A 20,435-nucleotide genomic window follows, 5' to 3' on the forward strand; every position below is an offset into this window, starting at 1 on the left:
ACATATATTTTCAGTCATTTGTTGCTAGATTCACTCACTGAAATTTCATTTTCTCAATCATGGAATTATGAACACTAAAACTAATGAACGTCTAACTTTATGTTTGACAAAATCATAGATACAGATTGATTCAAATTACTTCTTAGCAGATGTATTTCTATCCTTAAAATAAAAAAATAAGCAAAAATCTAGAAAACAACCCCCATATAATTAGCAATAGTTATTGTGTTTCATATACATCTTTTCTTTCATTTCCAGTTTCACAACATCTCTTAAAAATGCAATTAGCCCTGAATGACCAGAACTTACTCACATCCACTTCTTGTGTAGAATTCAGTCTTATTACTTATGTAACCAAATATCTGAATGCTGAGCCAAAGCCAAGAGTCAGGAAATTACAATGTTTTTTTTCCTGTGAATAAAATGGACATATGGGAGAAGTCTTGGCCATAAATCAATTCCACACTGCCACCTGTTGGAGGAACTCAAAATCAGATCTCCCACACATCCTAATAATTTTCCCACTCTCTTATAATTAGTTTTATTAAGTTAACAGAGAAATTGGGAAATTAAAAAAAACAGTTTGCATTGTAACAAAGCATACACAACATAATATTTACAATTAGTCATCATCTGAACGGTTTTAAAATATAATTTTAGTGTAGTCACAGCTCATCGGAAAAAAACATCTATGCAGAACTGCCCAGTCTGGCCACTGTTTTCCTTTGTATTACAGGTGAATTAAATGAGATGCAATTGGATAACTCCTGTATTATTGATGCGGTTTCGACTTTGACTAGGGGTGAAACGATTCATTTGAACTACTATCCGATTTATATTGTAATTTTTGGTTGATGATACGGTCCATAGTTGATATTGAACAATCACTGACCTGAAATGGATCCAGAAGATGTTTAGCTATAAACTATAAACTGTGACTCAAAATTAAAACCTGGGGACTGAACAGTGCAGAGGAAGTTTTCCAGATTAAAATCAAATCAAATCAAATATACTTTATTAATCCCTGGGGGGAAATTCATTTTCAAATTCAAATTCATTAATTCCTTGTATTTCTTGCAGTATAAACGTGAATAAATGGAAATTCACATTTTAGTTTCATAAGGTTCAGCCTGCTGTTGTTTTTCCACATCAAAACAATATAAACGGAACATTTTTAAAACATTCTACCACACTGTATGGTCACTTGTCTTAGCAAAATCCAATGGATTGTAATGATGGATATTTTTTTTTGCAACCATCATATGTGTTGTTCGCTGTGATGGTCCTTAGTCATTTTAACCTTACAGTAAAATAAACCTACCATACCTCAATCCAAATAGTATTTTCCAATTTTGAGATCATTGATTTATTTCATTTTGAAACAAATTTTTACTGGAATAGGTCCATTTGATTAACAACTTGCCTCAGACAGAACGATATGGTTGGATCATAGAAATATAAATCAATTCATCATTTAAGTCAAATAATTGTGACACAACTAACATTTTGTTCCTAACTTTTTTTTCTCACTAAAGGGAAACCCTCTTGAAATAGTCACAGAAGAACATCCATGACTAATGCAGATGAGGACATGTGCAAACAACACAGGTGACTCACACCAAGGCTCTTCTGTTTAGAACCAAAATACATTAGTCTATTTTAGATTAGAATATTGCTAGAATTTATGTATTTTTTGTTAATTTAATTTGTTAAATAAGTGGGAGATTGAAATAATGTTTACTATGTTTTGTTAATTGACCCCTGTTTAGAGGATTTACGTAGAGTGATGCTTTATAAACAAATTGATCCTTATTGTTCTGCATTTAGTCTCTGGCTCCTGTGAACCATGGCAACAGTTATAGATGTATGCTTAAACCCTGAAGTGAAAAAGTAAACACTATGAGCTCTTTAAGCTATTATTTCTTTAGAACCTACCAATTAAACAACAAAATTCTGATGTGAGAGTCACACTCATCTCGTTGGGACTGTGATGTTGCCATATCAACAAGCCAGAAGAACTCGCCAGTGAGACTGGGAAGCACTCTGCTCCTCGGCACCTGATTGGCTCAAACATTCCTACCATTTCCGCTGCCTGCAACAACCATTCCCACCTTTTTCGGTGTGCTGTTCTCCTAGAGTACGCCATTCCCCGGTCAAGAGCGGTCTCAAAAGTGGCTTATAATTCAGTTTTAGCTGTGAACCCAGAGATTGGGAATGAGAACGGTAAGTCAAAACTCAGATGCCGACGATAGAGTTATGGTTCCCGGTCCTCCTGGTTAGTAACATTAGCATGCTCACAATGGTTAGCTAATGTGAAGCTATGGTTGTTGGTCAATAACTCTCACAACAGAATAAAATGCAAATTTGAATTGAATGAAAACTGGAAGCAAGAGCTGCACACTTTGAACACTGCGGTAGTGTAATATTTTAAAGAACATGGACAGCGATAAAGCATTAGGAGACGCAAACATTAGCATTAGCTTCCATGATAATATGGCTAGGACAGCTAGCACATAGAGCATTTTTTGATAAGCAGCGATGCTAACATTATAGTAGCAAACGTCTTCAATGTGTAGCCGGATGAACAGATGTTAACAGTGGAGCATTCAACGAAACGAACATTGCTTTTAGCACCATATCTTAAATAAAGTTAAAATAGCATTGCTTGCGCTAGCCTTGTGCTACACTCGTATAATCGATTCGTCGCATTATTTCTTTAAATATTTTTTGTAAAATGATGCACGGTGGAGCAGTTTTGATGGATTTTCATTCCGATTCTTAAAAACTAATGTCACACTTAAGAGGCTGGTTGAACAAAATGCCAATTTTAAAAGAGTGGGATTTTAAAATAAATGCATTTAAAACAGCTAGCTTCTTTGAGTGATGACGCCATCTTGGAAATCGGATCCATAGCTTTGTTCAAACATACTGGATAACAGGATGACAGAGGAAACCAAAGATCAGAGTTTACATTAAATTAAGAACACCTGGGGTGTTGTTAGCCTTTTAAAAACAGCTAAACACGTTTGAGACACGCCGAAAGACATCTCCAAAGGCTACAGCAAACACTCTATCAACACACAACTTTACAACGTCTGTTTTAAGTGGTTTTCTCTCAACCTGACCCCTCCACTTGCAAAAATGTTAAGAATTTGTGCTAAGCCGTCCTTTAAATCTGAAAGCGCCAGTTTTTTAAATGAAGGGTTCAATTGCACAAGGGTTGATCTGAAAGGGATAAACAAAGATTGACTAATCATATCAGGAGGAGACACAAGTCCACCAATCACACTCTCTTAATGGCCAGTGTTGAATGTTTGTATATTTTGTTGATCTTGAATGCAAAGGGTGTACACTTCCTGAAATAGGAAGTGATTTTTTTTTATATGCAGAGATGTCAAACTTGTATCCTGAAGAGCTTGTGTGCTCAGGTTCCAAAGCATGACACATTTGCTAATAATCTTTTAACAATGGAAGTCAATTCACAGGGCAGCCTTTGCATCACTTTGTCTTTGTCATCATTGAAAAAGAGGATCAAAGAATCGGGCAATGTACTTTCTGATTTTTCTAAAACAAAGGAGCTGCATGTTTTTTTTTTTCCTGTGTATAAAGAGAACACATAGTTATGTTACAAAAACAAACCAAATGTTTGTCAGATTCTGTTCACAAGTCGCTGAAGTTGTCTAAACATCTTTGGAGACTATCAGATGACATGTTTTGTACAAATAGTTTTCTGCAGCTCTGTTGCTTCTAATTTAGCAAAATAAGCAATCCCCAAAACCCTGAAATACACAATATTGTATTGTTGTTTTAGTAATTTCATGCACATAAGCTAAAAATAGAAAGAAAACAGACAATTAAACAGATTTGAAAAGTTGTTTTTTTTAAGTGAGGATGGATTTGTTTTAATTGAATGCATTTTTTAAAATCTTGAATTTGGAAACTTTTGGGAGTTTCTGATTTGTATTCCTTTTCTTTATGGTTTAAGTGTGAGGCTACAGAAGCTCAAACAGATCTTCATAAAATAATATGATCATTTCAGACCATTAAAAATCTCATTTCAGATGCCAGATGCAAGAACAAAACAAACCAGATTTGATTCACCAGAGCATAGATTCAATTCTGATTTTTTATTATTATTATTTTAATCCATTCAATTCTATTCGATTCAATTTTGAGTTTACACATTTAAACATGTTTGTTTAGAAATACATTAATTATACATATATATGTATGTTTTGAAAAATGTCATAATTAGTCTGTTGCAGTTCATGTACTGCAAAATGTATTGGTGAAATTATGAGATTGTCAATACCACACAGTGCGTAATATTTATTCTCTACTCTCATATGTATGTATGTATATATATATATATATATATAATATAAACATTGAAGACCATGCAAAGCATGCTTAAAGTAAAAGAGTGGGGAGCAACTGTGACTGAGTGACACCCCACTGTCCAGATACAATCCAGCTAAAGAATGCAGTACCAGCTGTGCTTAAAAGCAGACTAAAACTTTAACAAAACTCAAAAAGTAGAAGAAAGACCTTGTGTCACAGATCTCTGTTTGGTGGAAAAAGATTGATGGAATAAACAAAGTTAGAGGCATCAAAGATGCACACTAATGTGAAACTGTGCTTTGGGTATTTTTGACATCTTCTTGTAGAAATTTTATGATGATGGAGGACATTTATAAAGAAAATTGAGCTTAAATTTGCGTTCCTGAGTATTTTCTAATTAAAATTGTGAACCCTTAATAAAGAGCAGATGAAAAAAATATATAGTATTTGTTAAGTAGAACATGCGCTGGGCGGGCTGCAAGCTCCCTCCTGTGCTCCATTCTGATGTATCTGCATGCAGATGAATGTACGTCTTCGTACAGATGGGTTTTTACCCTTCCATATTTTAGAAGGAAAGACTATAGAGTGTGTTTGAAAGCAGGGACATATACATTTTCATTAATAAAAAAAGTAGCAAGACGATTCTACATCCTGAAAGGTGACTGCACATGTCTGACTATATTTTTAAGCTAATATTCTGAAATCTCAAAACTACAGTATATTTGAGAGATTAAAACACTTGCAAATAAAATACCTGAATGTCACGCACTTGTTTTCATCAGACATAAAGTGGACATTCCCAGAAAGTTCACCCAACTGAGCACTACCATGTTCTCCAAAAATCTTTTAGCAGAGATTCTTTGCATGAACTGTAAAACATGGTGATGACATGTTTTGGGTTTTGGCTTATTTTGCTGTCATTAGGTCTTGTGCTGAAAAGCATGATGTTGTTTCTTTTTCGGCGGATATGTAGATATTTTCAACCACACAATGACCAGTTTTGTTAACCATTCTGATTATAAAATCTTTGTTTACCTTTTTTGTAGGTATAGCACTAAGTCTTTTTAGTAAATTCTAAAAAGAAAATGTTTAAATAGAGCATCAAAGCTTCTTTGCGACCTTTCTCACACACATTTTTGCACAGATGGCAGCAGAGCTGCAACATAAAGATGCTAACAGGGCCAGTGGGACCAATGTGGCATTGTGGTCTCTAGCTCAAGGATACTTGTGCAGACAGGCAATCCTGTATGGTTAAGGATAAATTTCCTGTGTTAAGAAAATCTTGGTTACCCTGAGGTGCACATAGGGTAAGGGTCGACAACCTTTAACAGTAAAAGAGCCATTTGGGCTCGTTTTCTACGGATCAAAACCTAGAAGGAGCTGTATAGTCTTACTTTAGCCTTAAAGAAATTTGATTTGCATTCATGACCTGTTTTTGAAAAAAAAATATTTTCAAAATAAACCAGGATCTGTGCTAAACAGGAACATCTCAGTGACGCTCTGGACAGCTAGTAACCGATGTTATGCAGCACAAGATAATATTTGTGTTTAACTCATAAAAGATCAATTTTTTTACCAAAAGTTTTGCTTTGCTTTTAAATATCTGTCCATTCTGGAAGTAGTGTTGAGCAAACAAGGCTTCATCAGGTCAACAGGGATGCGAAAACCTACATAAAATATCATCCATGTGTATCTCAGCCATCAATTTATAAATGTAACTAATCTGAATTTAATAAATGCTAATTAAGTATTACATACTTTTTAAAAATTGCTATTTTTTCTTTCTTTTTTTGTTCTATTTCCCCTTCTTTGTCCTTAGCATAGCAGTCTTACACTGCTGGGTTTTATTAGTCTTAGTTTGCGGGCTTTGGTTATTTGTTTTCTTTAGGTAGTTTTAGTTAGGGAGTGATTAGCAGGGAGCTGTTGACTCAGATGGTCGATCTGGCTGGGTCAGCAGTCTCCCTGACTTACTTTTTGTTTGGCCAAAGAGCCACCATGGAGAGATAAAAGAGCCACATGTGGTTCTGTTGCTGCAAGTTGCAGACCCCCGACCTAGGGGCGTATTTTTCCATTTGAGAGTAAACTTTAACAATATTATGATCCGACACTATTGTTTACTCCCACATTAAAATGTCCCTGCTCGCAAACAGATCTGTTTTTTTTGTGTTCAAATGTTGCTCTTAAATCTACTCGTCCTTGCACAGATTTCCTCTCTTCCTGCTCTCATCTTCTTCTTTCCTCAGTTGCAGCTGCTTGCTTTCCAAACTCATGTGTTCAGATCTTTTTAGGTTTCTGTGTGAGACAACCGAATAAAAACGTACCTTTTTAAAGAAAAACAGACCAAGGTGCCAATGGGGTATTTATTGAGGGGAGTTAAAAAAACATGCTGCTGCTTAACAATCATTGCACTTGTTTTCTCTCTGACTTGAAAATATCTGACAAAAATAGTCATGCGAAAGTTTTTTGCAAGAATGCTGATGCATTTACAGATATTGTTGCTGCGTAATCAAGATAGAACTACATCAGAGAGAGTTATCAAAGAAATCGTTCTAATTGACCTATGTGTCTTTTTGTGCATGAATTTTCATAACCAATCTTGTGCTGGTGTAATCAGAAATCTTTGGTCTTTGGCAATGTCAAGCATCAATAGTGTTTAAAAGTATGAAACATTTTTTCTGTTGCAGGTTCACCATGTCTGAATTGTTTATGGAGTGTGTGGAGGAAGAGTTGGAGCCGTGGCAAAAACAAGTCCCTCAAGTTAATTTGATAGATGATGACGACGATGATGATGAGCCCATCTTTGTCGGTGTAATATGTATGTCAGATTCTTCTCATTTAAGGAAATCTGTTTTGAATATTTATTTTTAAGTATTTCAAAATATAGGTGTTTTAGAGTTTTTTTTACACAATCTGATTTTTTTTTTCCTTGAAGCTAATAATCGGAAGGAGGTTAAACCCAAGCCTGCACCACCTCCGAAGAACAGCCCAGCAAAGCCAGAAGTGAAATCTCCGCCTGCTGTGGCACCCACACCAATTGTGCTGCCACTGAGTGTGCCTGTGACAGCAGTCAATACCACACCGATCAGCCTGACAACAGTCACTCCACAGCCTGTGATAGTTAATAACCAGGTGTTTTCTTTGTTTCCTTTTTCTATGTGTGTGGATTCACAAGTGAGGGAGTTGTTGCACAGTTATTTAAATGTGAAACCATTTCATTATTTATGCTGTTCCCGTGCCATCCACATTCTCACCAACCATCACTGTCAATTTAAGCAATGTCTCTTTGGGTTGTCAGATTTTTTCCTGTTTTATATTGGGAGTTCCCACCTAAGCATTACCAGGGGGGTTTAGGGGTTAAAAGTAAATCCGATCAGTGGCCCTTCAGGTTTGGAGTTTAATACCCTTAAACTGCTTGTTCAGCAAAATTTGTGACAAACCTGCATAATCGCAGTAATGGACTCTTGTTCAGACCCTTCATTGCTGCACGTCAAATGATGACAAACGGCTCATGAACCTCGGAAATTAGAAAAAAAACTTGCTTGCTGAGCAGATTTATAATTTATCTAATCTATTTAAGGTATAATAAATTATAATGGTTCTGTAAATCTTCCAGAATTGGTCAAATTTATTTTTTTCCATGATACCTGTATGTGTGATATTTAAACTGACAATTGGGGCTATTTTATGTATCAATGTTTGTCATTCATATCAAATGCAAGTAGTTAGTTCCATCATTCAAATGAAGAGTTAATAAATGCTTCTGAATCAGCAAAAAATGGCTATACATTTTTAGAATTTTCTAATTTGTTTTTTCAATCCATGACTTTTCACTTTTTTAAAAAATATATATATATATACCCTTTAATGCTTGAGTTGCCCTCATGTATGATAGTCTTAAGTCTCCTTTGAGTTTTTAAGTATTGTAAGCCCATGGTGTGTTCTGGTTACTCTGGATCTCTATTGATAGCCAGTACATGGACATGTGGACACATAGGTGTGTGTAGAAGATGTATCTTTTTTTTATATATATCAATGAAGACAGGATTGTGCACTTTACATTTTAACCTTCTTCGTTAACAGCTTTTTTTTTTTTTTTTTCTTTCAGGGCTTTATTGTTGCTTCTCCACAGTTGGCAAAGAACAATGAGTTTATTGCCACTCTGGGGGCTCGGTACCCACCGGGCACGTCCTTTACCATTGTACCAGGTAAATCTCAGTGCGTTGAATGCTGAGGCAGTAGATGGTCCCACGGCAGACTGACGAGTCTTTGCATCTTTCTTTCAGCAGGCCAGCAGCAGATTTTTCAGCAGATCGCTCCTGGCACCATCATCCCCAGTGTTGTCCACAGACCTCAGGTTCAGCAAATTAGGAACAACATCGTGACGCTGTCTAACGTCCAGAACCCTACTGTGTATTCATCCCAGCTGAATCAGCCCGTCTCCAAACTCCCCAACTCTGTTCAGACTACCCCTGTGGTTGCGAAGGACAACTGCAATAATAAGGGTAATTTGTTTTTACTGAATTTGTTTTATATCTTCGGCTCATTTAATAAAATCAAATAAAAATATGAATGTTTTGGATTTTATTCAGATCAAGCTACACTAAAGCGTGCATTGACATCACCGGAAGTTGACAACTTGGCAAAAAAGCTCAAGCTGGACTCGAGTAAGTTTCTGCTGTGTGTAGCTTTGTATAAATATTTGTTTATATTCCAGTTATTTGAAAGAACTCCCTCCTATGTGTCAAACTTTTACCTGTTTTTTTTAGCACCTGCAAAAGTGTTGGTCAGAATGGAAAATGGTGTTTTAAAGAAAAAGTGCTCTAAATGTCAAGAGGATATTCTTTCAGATGAGGCCCAAAGGTATCATTTGCAAGTAAGTGAATGATTTTGGTCAAGCTGTTATTTACATTTTTAGGGTGTTACTTAGGTATGGTTAAACTAAGTGTAACTTTAAAAATGTTGTCAGCAATGCAGTGGAATCGCAGGAAAAGCACCGGCACCGACCACGAGCGTCGTAACAAACAAACTCATCATGCTGGTGTCCGATTTCTACTACGGAAATTTTGAGGGAGATCTGCAGAAGAGGGAAGCACAGAAGACCAACAACACTTTCAAGTGCCAAAGCTGCTTAAAAGTTCTCAAAAACAATATCAGGTAAGCTTTAATGTAGACTGGTGTTAGTTTTATGATATTTTGTCTGTAATTCACTTAAAGCTGATCATTATGAAGTTTATTAGTTTAAGTGTGAATTTAGTATTTAAAGTTTAGTTCAAGAATTTTCAATAAAAGTTCAAAATTGTAATACTTTCTGCATTTCTGTAGACAGCCGACTGTAGACGTTTTCTTGGAGCTCTGGTGCATAGTAAAGCTGCAGATGTCCAGTCTCCTGCTGTTTCTTCCCTCCACCAGAGCAGCAATTCTTCTTCATTTGTTTTTTAATTCCATCTTGAGTTGGCCTTTATCAACTCCTAAGGGAATCATTGGACCAATAAACATCTAAATGCTCTACTGTGTTCACAAGCTCCTCTCCAGCTCCCTGTGTTGTACTTTGCAATCAGATTGCTCAATTTAGGTCATTATTTAGAGGTAATTATTTTTCTGTCTTGCAATAACATGTTGAAAATGTAAAAAAAACAACCTTTTATAAATCATGTTGAAGTAGCCACATTATCTGAACTTAGTTGTAGCTGCAGAAAGCAGGTGTGTGACCTACTCACACTGCATTTGACATAACCTCATTCGGCAATTTTACACATAATTTAATGTGATGCTACTTTAATAAAGCCACTAAATCAATAGTGAATCAGAGCTGGTTTTTGTTCTTCTGGAATGCTTTTGTTTTCTACTTTACAAGGAATCATCATCAATATTTTAGGATTCCATGTGAGCGTGTTTTATGAATTGATAGAAATGCAAAAACAAATCTGTCTTATGCCACTAACGAAAGAGGAGAACATCGTTCCAAACCCTAACTGCGGCTTTCTTTCAGATGGATGATGATACAAGTCAGTTTTCCCTCATGGGCCAAGCGATGAGAAATGACTGCTACTTTACTGCTCCGCTGATTAAATAACAGTGCTTCAGAAAATTGGAAAAAAGCCTCTGTAAGCTTCTTTTAATGGGGAAATACATTTGTACTGCAGCCACGCTCCCACAGTCGAGGTCGCAGTTCAGCCACATAAAAAATTTCTATTAGGGAGCTGAGGCTGCAGAATGTACCGGCTGAAAAATGGGCCGTGCCTCATCAGGGCAGCTGTGGCAGGTTGCCGTGGAGACGATCATGGCACCCATCAGCCACGGCATCATTAAGCCGGACTACAATCTTTCTGTAATTGCAGTTAATATGGCATCGATTATTCATCCTTAGTGGAAGTGTAGGATTTTTTTTGTTTTTTTGTTTAACCTTTATGGCATTGACCCCATAACTGCATCCACACAAACCTCCATTTTTCTTTCCTCCTATTTATGCCTGTTTATGAAATATTCACTTTAGAATTTATCAGTAAATGACTTTAAACCACACTTCATTAAACCGTAAATCGTTGAAATTAGGTTAAAGTTTATATATGTAAAATATAAATAAAAAAAAATAATGATGATTCACTGTAAATAAATAGTATTATTTATGCTCCATTTCTTTGATTGCTAGTGAAACCTCTACTTTGTTTCAGTAAATGTTTTGTCTTTATTAATGTGTTTTACTGTTGTTTTTTATATATATGTCTGTTTGGTTTATTTTTCTGTTTCTTTCATTTTCTCCAGTGCATTTGCAAATCTTTGGTCAAACATATTGATTTCAAAGATTTTTGGTCCTTCACCAAGTATTCAGTTTTTTTTTAATTTGTGGTTTCATCTGGTTTTGTTCAAATTGTGGACAACAATTGAGGAGATTTTGCATATGAGTGAGTTGTGTGTGTCTTGTCTTCCCCTCGCAGGTTCATGAACCATATGAAACACCACCTGGAGCTGGAAAAGCAGAACAGCGAGAGCTGGGAAAGCCACACCACCTGTCACCACTGCTACCGGCAATACATGACTCCATTTCAGCTGCAGTGCCACATAGAGAGCGCTCACAGTCCTATCGAATCATCAAGTAAAACAATGATCAGTTCAGTTTCAATTTATGACTTAATCTGAACCTAAGCGGTCATTTGCAGTTTTTTTTGTTTTTTTTTTGCAGCCAACTGCAAGATATGTGAGTTAGCGTTTGAGTCTGAGCAGGTCCTCCTGGAGCATATGAAGGCAAACCACAAACCAGGGGAAATGCCCTACGTCTGCCAGGTCTACAACTTATTATTACTGACACTTGCTCTATTTAGAATGTCCAGAAAATGATGCTGACTGTGTTTCTGATTCCACAGGTTTGCAGTTACAGGTCCTCGTTCTTTTCCGATCTGGAGGCACATTTCCGGAGCGTCCACGAAAACACAAAGGACCTCCTCTGCCCCTTCTGTCTCAAAGTTCTTAGGACCAGTCACATTTTCATGCAACATTACATGAAGCACCAGGTATGATGCATGCGTTGTGTTTAGGATTTTTAATTAAATGTAGCTTGTTCTATTGACGCAGAGAATAAGTGATGGTTCAAACCAAACACAAGATTTAACTTAAATCCTTATCTCTAAATTAGCAATGTGATTTGTAACTAGTGAATTCTGTTTCCTTTTTGCAGAGAAAAGGGATCCATCGTTGTGGAAAATGCCGACTGAACTTCCTTACCTACAAGGAAAAAGCTGATCACAGGACTCACGTCCACAAAACCTTCAGGAAACCTAAAGCTCTTGAAGGGCTTCCTCCTGGGACAAAGGTCTGAGTCAGTCACATCAGTGTGAAAATGTCAAGAGTTTACCAATAGTAACATGCTCTTGGATTTTATTTGTTCTCCTTGCAGGTGACTATTCGAGCCTCCCTGACAGGAAAAGAAGGAACGCCTGCGGCCCCGGTCTCCTCTGCAGTTACTCTTACTCAAGAATGTCGAAGTTCCTCCCCGTTTGCATTTGAATCTGCAAACAGTGTTACCAAGTTTAGGCTAAACGACTCTGCAGCACAAAAAACTAAAATGAATCAGAACAAGAAGAGGCTGGAGCAGAACAAAAAGCAAGAGCGACGGAGCTTCAAACACAACCTGGAACTCAAACATCTAGGGTTTGCTGTTGCTTTGAAAAATAAATATCTATTTTTTATTTTTTTTATTTCTGTCTAAAAGTTTTCTTTTTTTTCAGTGCCGTCAGAGGAAAATACATATGCATTGAATGCAACTCCGTAGTAGATGACTTCTTCTTGCATTATCCGTTGCTTTCCAACTGTGGTGCCTGCAAGTATCGAACAAGCTGCAAAACCTCCATTGAGAATCACATGATAAAGTAAGTAATCCCTGATCTCTGTCTGGATTCTAGAAAGAACTGGGTCTTACTAACTTTTTCTTTTTGTTTGCCCTATAAGATTTCACAGCACCTTCAGGAAACGCAGAATTTTGAAGAAGGGTCACAAAACCAACACATCTTCATTAAAGTAAGTCAGCTTCACAAACATTCTTTTAGAGTTAAAATGTTGTGGAAACTAAACTTATCGTTTTTTTTTCTCAGGCTTACACTTGTCTGCCTCACCTGTGACCTGCTTGTTGACGCTTCAGGCAGTGACCTAATGACCAAACATTTAGTCAGTCAACCACATCACATTTGCAAAGTCATTAAAGAGAAAGGTAATTTTTTGCTTCAGTTAATCCTCTACACATCTGAGTCAAGGAACTCGTATTGGAGTTTTTTTGTTATGAAAAATACTATTGCAGTAATTCCTTTGTGCTTAATCCAACAGATGGCAAAGTTGAGGAAAAGGAATTGTGAGTAGAAATCCTGCTCATATTTCACATAGTTTGTCTTTGTGTGAAACAAATAAGGAGCTGAAAAAACTAAACCTGCGCTCTGGTGACTTATTTTGAGAGGAACATTTGATTTTCTTAAAAAAAAAGTTTTTTCTTTAAAAGCATTTTTCCCTGGCTTTTCAACGAAGACGCTATCTTTACTTCTCTTCTGGTCCAAAAATAATAGTTATTATTTTTTAATAAACATACAATTCAGCCTAAGTTGTCCCATTCCAACTATGTATTTTTTTGTTGTAAAAGTTTTCCTGATGGTCTTTTAATTATGATTATGCAGTTTTTAGTCAAAGTCAAAAAGCCTGTGTTGTGCTTTTTAAGACAGTTTCTGCAGAGCAGCAGGAGCTCATTAGAAATTCACCTCTTGAGTTGCGAGCAGGAGTATTTGTGCAGAAGATAGGAGTACTTATTTCCCATCAGTAATTTGTTTACACTCTCCCTGTTAGCTTACAGCACCTCATAACCCCAAACTAACATTAGTGTTGCCAAACTGTACTGTCTGAAGCTGTTTCTGCCGTGCTCACTTTGTTCATTACTATTCACTACCTTTTATATTTCAGGCATGTCTCACTATGATTGTCTCTAAAATTGTCTGTAAAATTGATGATTTAAAGCAGCATAATTCAAAATTAAATTTTAATTCTGAAAAAAAAAATGTTAGTAAATCTATATATATTAAGCTATTCTTCATTGGGGTTAAGGTATGTAGAATTTCAATACTAATAAACAGTCTAAACATATTTATTTTTTATCCTTCTGTAGATTGTTTAAGACAGCTTTTAAATTCATTTTAGTTTGAGACCTTGCTGTTATCAAAAATCTGAAAATATCTAATTTTTCTAGAGTTCTAACACCGCTTTTATAAGACAAGTTATGATTCATGTTTCAATATGTTAATTATAAAAATTTGTCAAGCTAAGACGCTTGCTGCAAAAGGCTTCAAGCCTTTTTATGATTGAAAAAAAACAGTTTTTTAAAAAGTGGCTCCAATAATTTTGTAATACTTAATCTATCTTTTGTTTGACACAGGAACCAACAGCAACCACTAGAAGTCCAACAGTCCTTGGAGACAGCGCCCACTCCAGACTCAGAGGAAATGGACCAGCAAAAAGGAGCTGAAAGTGTAACTAATGACACTGATATCCAACCAGAACTGGAACCAGAGCTGCCAGTAGATGATCAGAAAAAAGAACCTGTGGAAGTGAATGAGACTGAAAGCACAGCTGAAGGAGAATTGAACGACTCGCCTCAGTTGTCTTCAACTGTCTGTACGTCGGATGAGAATGTAGACATCTGTCAGGACTCTGCGGATCCCTCCCAATGCGTCACTGTTCAAGAGCAGATTCCTGTCTTAAAGGATTCGTCTGATCATCTGACTGAGGTCAAAACAGCATAAATCAAGAGGTTCGGGACATTTTAAGCTTCATTGGTTTTCTTTACAAAGAAGACCTTTATTATTGCTGTGTATTTGAGTTGTTATTCCAATTAAGGAAAACGAGGTGTTTCCTTCCTCTACTTTCTCATCAGACCTAAAACAGTTCTTCATATAATGATTTCAGTGACAATTTTTGTATTTTTTGTTAAATGCAATTGTGTTCCAGTCATGTCTGTAGCCAAACCTGTAGTTTAATCATGTCATCAGTATCATTTCATACATTTTTAATTGTCTTTTGGATCTTTAAAATCATTTCCAGACAACTTTGGGCATGTTTCACTTCACTAGTGATGTATTTCATGTGTACCTTTTAAATTAATACCAACTCACAGGTCGCCAGCATCTAGGTTTGCTGAGTTTAGGTACTTTTAAACTGATGTAAAAGCCACGCACAAGCTTTGCTTGCATGTTACCTTATTTTTCAAGGCAACAGGTGTATCTTAAGATGACAATAGGAAATAAAACTGTATTGTAGGAAATGTTGAATTAAGTTCTCATCAAGTCTTGGTTTTATACTTGCACAGACAAAAGAAAACTCTTTACAACAATGGGGAAAATATGTACAAGTGTGCATTTAAAGTGACTCGGAAATGTCAAGTGACCCTGCTGCTTTATATAAAGGCGTGTCGTTTGTACGTATAGAGTAGATTGAAGTTGGAAAAGGATTGTTTTGTAATCATTCCTTAAGAAAAAAGTGGCCTTGAATGGGCACATTAGACTGTATTCAATAAAATGGCTCAGAATAGCATTTTCCTGCTATTTATGTAAATAAATAAAAAATAAACGATTGTGTCCTATTTTCAAATCATTTTCTCTTGTAAAGCTAAACTATTTTATATATATATATATATATATATGAGATATAAAAGATATTGGATACGTATCAACAAATTGATCAGACAGTGGGAGTGACGGCAGTATCAGCTAAAGATGCACAAAATTGAGGGAATTAAATGGATCGAGCAATATCGTTTGAAAACCACAGATATAGACAATGTCTTTTTTTTCCACTGTCTTTGTCTTTATACACGTGACCTGTGGACCTTGTATCGAGATGCATATCGAATCGCATAAAAGGGAAAAATACACACACACACACACATATATATATATATATTTATATATACACATGTGAGTTTTTGCTAGAATTGTTATTGTTTTTAAAAAGTCACATTTTTTAAGTTTACTTTGAAAACAATGTTTAGACGGACCCTCTTCCTGTTAGTGACGTCACTATCTCACCTCATTTTCATTGGCTGAGTTAAAGACTAGCCGCCGTTCCCAGGACAACGGATGAAACGCTAAACTTTCAACCAAAAAAGGTTGACTTCGCAAACTCAATAGTTTAATTAGATATTGAGACACTTTTTCATCTTTTCCACGTATAGTAAAGACCACAGAGAGTTAATTTACGAAGTCTAAACTTGCTGAAAGCTTTAGAAAGATGGTAAGTTTTATCCACTACTTGGCTGGTTAGCTAAAGTTTAGCTGTTAGCAGTGTCGCAACTCCCCACTGTGGTAATTAACCTACAGGTAATGATTGTGTTGGTGCCAAAAAAAAGTTTTTTCTTTGTTTACTTTGTAGTTTTGCATGTTTCAAGGACGAAGAGAGGAGAGTTTATTTCTGTCGACCGTGTTTGCTTTCTGGTTTGTTTTTGTAAATAAGAATTAACTGAATGGACTGCACTGTATTTTTTATGAGACAGAAGCGCATTAGACTCCAAACTGAACCATCGGTTCCTCAGGAGGCTTCAATCGGAAAAGTAGCCTCTACATGTGTTAACCTGTTTCTCGGCTGGAATAACAGAGTCGCCACTGGATGCACAGCCAGCAGCAGAGGATGATAGCTCAGCGGCAGGCTCAGGAGATGCGGAGAGAGCAGGAGACTCGGCGTCTGGACAGAGAGAAGCAGCTGCAGGCCAGCACGAGAGAGGAGGACAGCTACGAGAGGAGAAGGTACCTGCGACAGGTGCAGCAGGAGCTCCAAGAAAGACAGCTGGAGACCGCCATGCTCAAGGTTTGATTGATTTTAGACCATTTTTTTTAGCTTTTTCTGAGCTTTTCTCTTTCTCCAAAGCACAATCGCTTAAGCATGTATAAATGAAAATTGTGTTTCTGTGTTTTAACATGTTCTTGTAAAAACTTTGTTAAGTCCCACTTCAATCATTAAATGATGATTGGAGTGGGACTTTAAGTACTTTAAGCAAATGATGAATAAGTATTGCTTCACTAAACTATATATTTTTTGTTAAAATACTCTTTATCTTTACCTAAACTTGTAGAAATGATGTGCATAAATCTAATTTACAGACAGAAGAAGAAAGGGCTAACAGAGAGAAGCAGCTTGAACAAGAAGAACGAATGGCCAAAGAATTGGCTCGTATCAACCATGAGAGGCAAAGTGATGAAAGAATGAGACAGCGCATTAGAGAGAACAGGTAAGCCAGAGTTTTGTTTTTTTTTCTTGGTCAATGAACAAATAGAAACTTTTTATTTGAGCTTTCCTGTTTTGTAACATTCAGTTTGGAGCTTCGGGAACTGGAGACTAAGCTGAGGTTGGCATATCTAAATAAGGAAAGAGCTGCACAGATTGCTGAGCAGGAAGCCAAGAGGTTTGAAACTTTGGTGAGCACTGCCCTCTTTGGTTCATACGGGGGGAAGCTATAGAACTGAAACAGTCAATAATAACAATGTATCAATAAAAATAAAGACACCAGCCAAAAAAAGCTAAATGTCAAATCTGTAAGTATAAAGTATACGTTACGCCCAAAGAACAGTGAACAGTAATTAATATTTAAGCTTTACTAAAACTTTTCTTTGAGGAAAGACATTTCTTAGTATGTTTTCTTTGTTTTTATTGCCTGAAATAAACTAAACTTAAAAAAAAAATGGAAAAACTCAATCATAGAGGCTTACATTTACCATGGAGAAAAAAAATGTAAAAAAAAAAATAAAAAGCTCAGGACATTTGTTTTAGTCTGTAAAAGTCCTCAAAAAGATTTATTTGATTTGATAAAAATATGACTTTAATCTTCACTTTGAATGTTTTTAGTAGATGCTGGATGTTGTATTCTTCCTTTTTCTGTCATCAATTTTAGATTAAAAAAAGAGAAATGCAAACTTGTATTGCGTCTCTTTTATATGCCTTTAGCGTGAAGATGCAGACTATTCTCACAAAATGAAGAGTGAAGTTGAGCGAGCGTCAGCTGAGCAGCAGAAGCTGGAGCAGAAACACCACGAGCAGCTGCTGCAGTACCAGAAAGAGCTGGAAGAGCAGCTGATCGAGAAGGAACGCAAGAGGCAACAAGCATATGAAGAGTTCCTGAAAGAGAAGCTCATGGTTGACGAGATCGTCAGAAGGATTTATGAGGAAGATCAGCTGTGAGTCATTCATTTTTGAGTACCAAATTAATTATGAATAGATTTCTGAACAATAATGAAGATTGATTTAAAGTATTTTAGAAAATAACATCTTGTTTGGAGAACAAAAACTTCAAGCAACACAAAAGCCCTAATATTTTTTCTTTTTTTTTAAGGGAAAGACAGCTGAAGTTACAGAAGGTCAAAGCTACTCAGCAGTTCATTGAAGAGTTCAAACAACAGCAGGCTGAGTGGAGACGCATGGAGCAGGAAAAGGTGGAGGCTGAGAACAGGCGAATCATGGAGTTTGCAAGCCAGCAGCAGCACATGGAGGAGACCAGAATGAATAAAATCAAAGAGAGGGAACAAGCCAAGGATCACCTTTACAAAATGGTTCAAACACGTTTTTTCTTCTGTTAATCCATCTGTTTGGTTACTGACACAGAGAGCGGTTTTAACGACATCTCCCCTTGTGTTCTCCAGTTGTGTGAGAACATTCAAGAAGAGCAGCAGCAGCGTGAAGAGATGGAACGCATTCGAGAGGAGCTGTATTTGGAGGAGCAGGAGGAGGCAAACCGTCAGAAGGAAATTGTAAGATGTCATTTCGATACAGATCTGCAAAGACGGGTTACTGTAGATAATTTGTTAAAATGGGTCAGGTTAAAACGCTTTATTCTGAAACTTTAAAACCACATAAAGTCTGGTTTAGAGTGGAAAGAAAAATTAAAATCCTATTATTACATATTTGATATTAAAAATCTTTGGCTCCTTCTTTGGTTACTTAATTCTTCAACATTTAAATGTAAAACAGAATAAAAAAAAATTATAATTGAATACTTGGAGAATTAACTGCAGCATCAATGCATCAACCAAATGTAAGATTCCTTATAAGCAAATTATTATTACAATATCTATATATATATATATATATATATATATATATATATATATATATATAGATATTGTTTAACTTCAAATTATGAGACCTGACAAGGACATTTAAGTCTTAAAATATGTCATTCCTGTAAAAACATTTAGAGTTCTGTTGAAGAGATAGTTATTTATGCTCACAACTCAAACATGTCTACATACTGTAGTGTAGTTATCTATGGATACCATTCGATTAACTACAATGCACATGCAGACATCCATAAATGTGTCCTATAAACTTTTGTCATTAATACTACTGCTGCTACTACTAATCATTTTTTTAAAACTTTGATCAAACAGCAAGAAATGGAGGACAAGATCAGAAAGAGGCTGATGATGCAGCAGTCCTGCCAGGAGCAAATGGCTTTCATTGAGATGCGGAGGCAAGCAGAGAAAGAGGAAGAGGAAGCCTTTAGGAAAATGATGATGGCCAAGTTAGCAGAGGACGACCGCATTGAGCAGATGAATGCACAAAAACGCCGCAGGAAGCAACTCGAACACAAACAAGAGGTGGAGAAACTGTTGGAGGACAGGAGACGCCAACGCCAGGCTGAGATGGTATGACTCTCATGCTCTGGTTAATGACCGGATCACCAACAAGGTGGTTCCGGTGTCGTTTTTCCAAATGAGAGTTTTAAAATTAACACTAGAGCTGGGTATCGCTGCCAAAATACGGAATTTGTTTTATTTTGATTCACAAATAACTAAATTTAATCATGTATTAAATTATGTTTTAGATTTTCATCAAAAATATTGTTTTTGGTCACATTTTAATTTGAAAAGCTAGAATTTTCACATTAAAAATGTATTTGATTCTTTTGCCTGAAAAAAATACAAACATGTATTTAAAAGAACATTGATTCAAGAATTTGCTTAATCAACATTGCCTTTTCAAAATGATCTGTTTCCTTTTCTTGTTAGATCAACTTTACTTTTTAAAGACAATTTTGCTTTTTCTCTTTGAAGGAAATGAAAGCCCAGGAGAGAGCAAGTGAGCAGGAGAGAGAAGCTCTACATAGAAAGATAGTAGAAGAAGAGAGGCAGAAACTTCTGAAGCGTCATGCTACAAAGCTCCTGGGGTTTTATCCTAAGGTATGAAACAGTAACAAAAGTTTTTCTTTAGACCTGTCTACTACCCAGGACACGTCTAAGTATCCATTCAAAACTCGTCCACAGACCATTCACTTTGCATCAACCTGTACAAAGAATTACTCAGGGCTGCATGTCTTTCAGGGCTTGCTGCGTGAAGATGACCTTCAGCACTTTGATGAAGATTTCCGGCAGAAATTTAAAGCACGTCCGGCTGACGTCTCTGAAGATGGTTGGGAAGAGGATTGAATCTCTTATTTTAGTTTGCCACTAGAGGGCAGTTTAGTTTTACATAGGAAATGCTGTGGTTAGTGACCAAATGATTCTGCACTTTTCTGTTTTTTTTTAAATACTTTTCATGCAATAAAAACACAGTACAACAATGTATGTTTTTATTAAAGTGTG

The 20,435-nt window shown here is 36.3% G+C and overlaps 2 protein-coding genes across 3 annotated transcripts; both read left to right on the forward strand.

The window, feature by feature from the left end:
• Positions 1-2,037: 2,037 nt before the first annotated feature.
• On the forward strand, positions 2,038-15,399 carry znf280d (zinc finger protein 280D). Its single transcript, XM_024295152.2, has 18 exons — positions 2,038-2,223; positions 7,026-7,156; positions 7,274-7,470; positions 8,447-8,546; positions 8,625-8,843; positions 8,931-9,005; positions 9,108-9,214; positions 9,308-9,495; positions 11,277-11,434; positions 11,522-11,622; positions 11,703-11,849; positions 12,014-12,148; positions 12,233-12,486; positions 12,564-12,704; positions 12,784-12,852; positions 12,927-13,042; positions 13,156-13,180; positions 14,246-15,399. Exons 2-18 carry the CDS (start codon positions 7,033-7,035, stop codon positions 14,610-14,612), a joined length of 2,523 nt encoding a protein of 840 aa, XP_024150920.1. The 5' UTR covers positions 2,038-2,223; positions 7,026-7,032; the 3' UTR covers positions 14,613-15,399.
• Positions 15,400-15,905: 506 nt separating this feature from the next.
• mns1 (meiosis-specific nuclear structural 1) lies at positions 15,906-20,413 on the forward strand. 2 transcript variants are annotated; one of them, XM_024295148.1, is made up of 10 exons: positions 15,906-16,098; positions 16,456-16,668; positions 16,962-17,089; positions 17,174-17,276; positions 17,803-18,032; positions 18,188-18,404; positions 18,495-18,602; positions 19,242-19,499; positions 19,908-20,033; positions 20,175-20,413. In XM_024295148.1, the coding sequence occupies exons 1-10, from the start codon at positions 16,096-16,098 to the stop codon at positions 20,277-20,279; spliced, it is 1,491 nt and encodes a 496-aa protein (XP_024150916.1). In that variant the 5' UTR covers positions 15,906-16,095; the 3' UTR covers positions 20,280-20,413. The 2 variants fall into 2 exon arrangements, with proteins under 2 accessions (XP_024150916.1, XP_024150917.1); XM_024295149.1 differs by having other exon boundaries at positions 16,459-16,668.
• The last annotated feature ends 22 nt before the right edge of the window (positions 20,414-20,435 follow it).

Source organism: Oryzias melastigma, linkage group LG3, assembly GCF_002922805.2.
Source record: "Oryzias melastigma strain HK-1 linkage group LG3, ASM292280v2, whole genome shotgun sequence".
In the NCBI taxonomy this organism is placed as follows: Eukaryota; Metazoa; Chordata; class Actinopteri; order Beloniformes; family Adrianichthyidae; genus Oryzias; species Oryzias melastigma.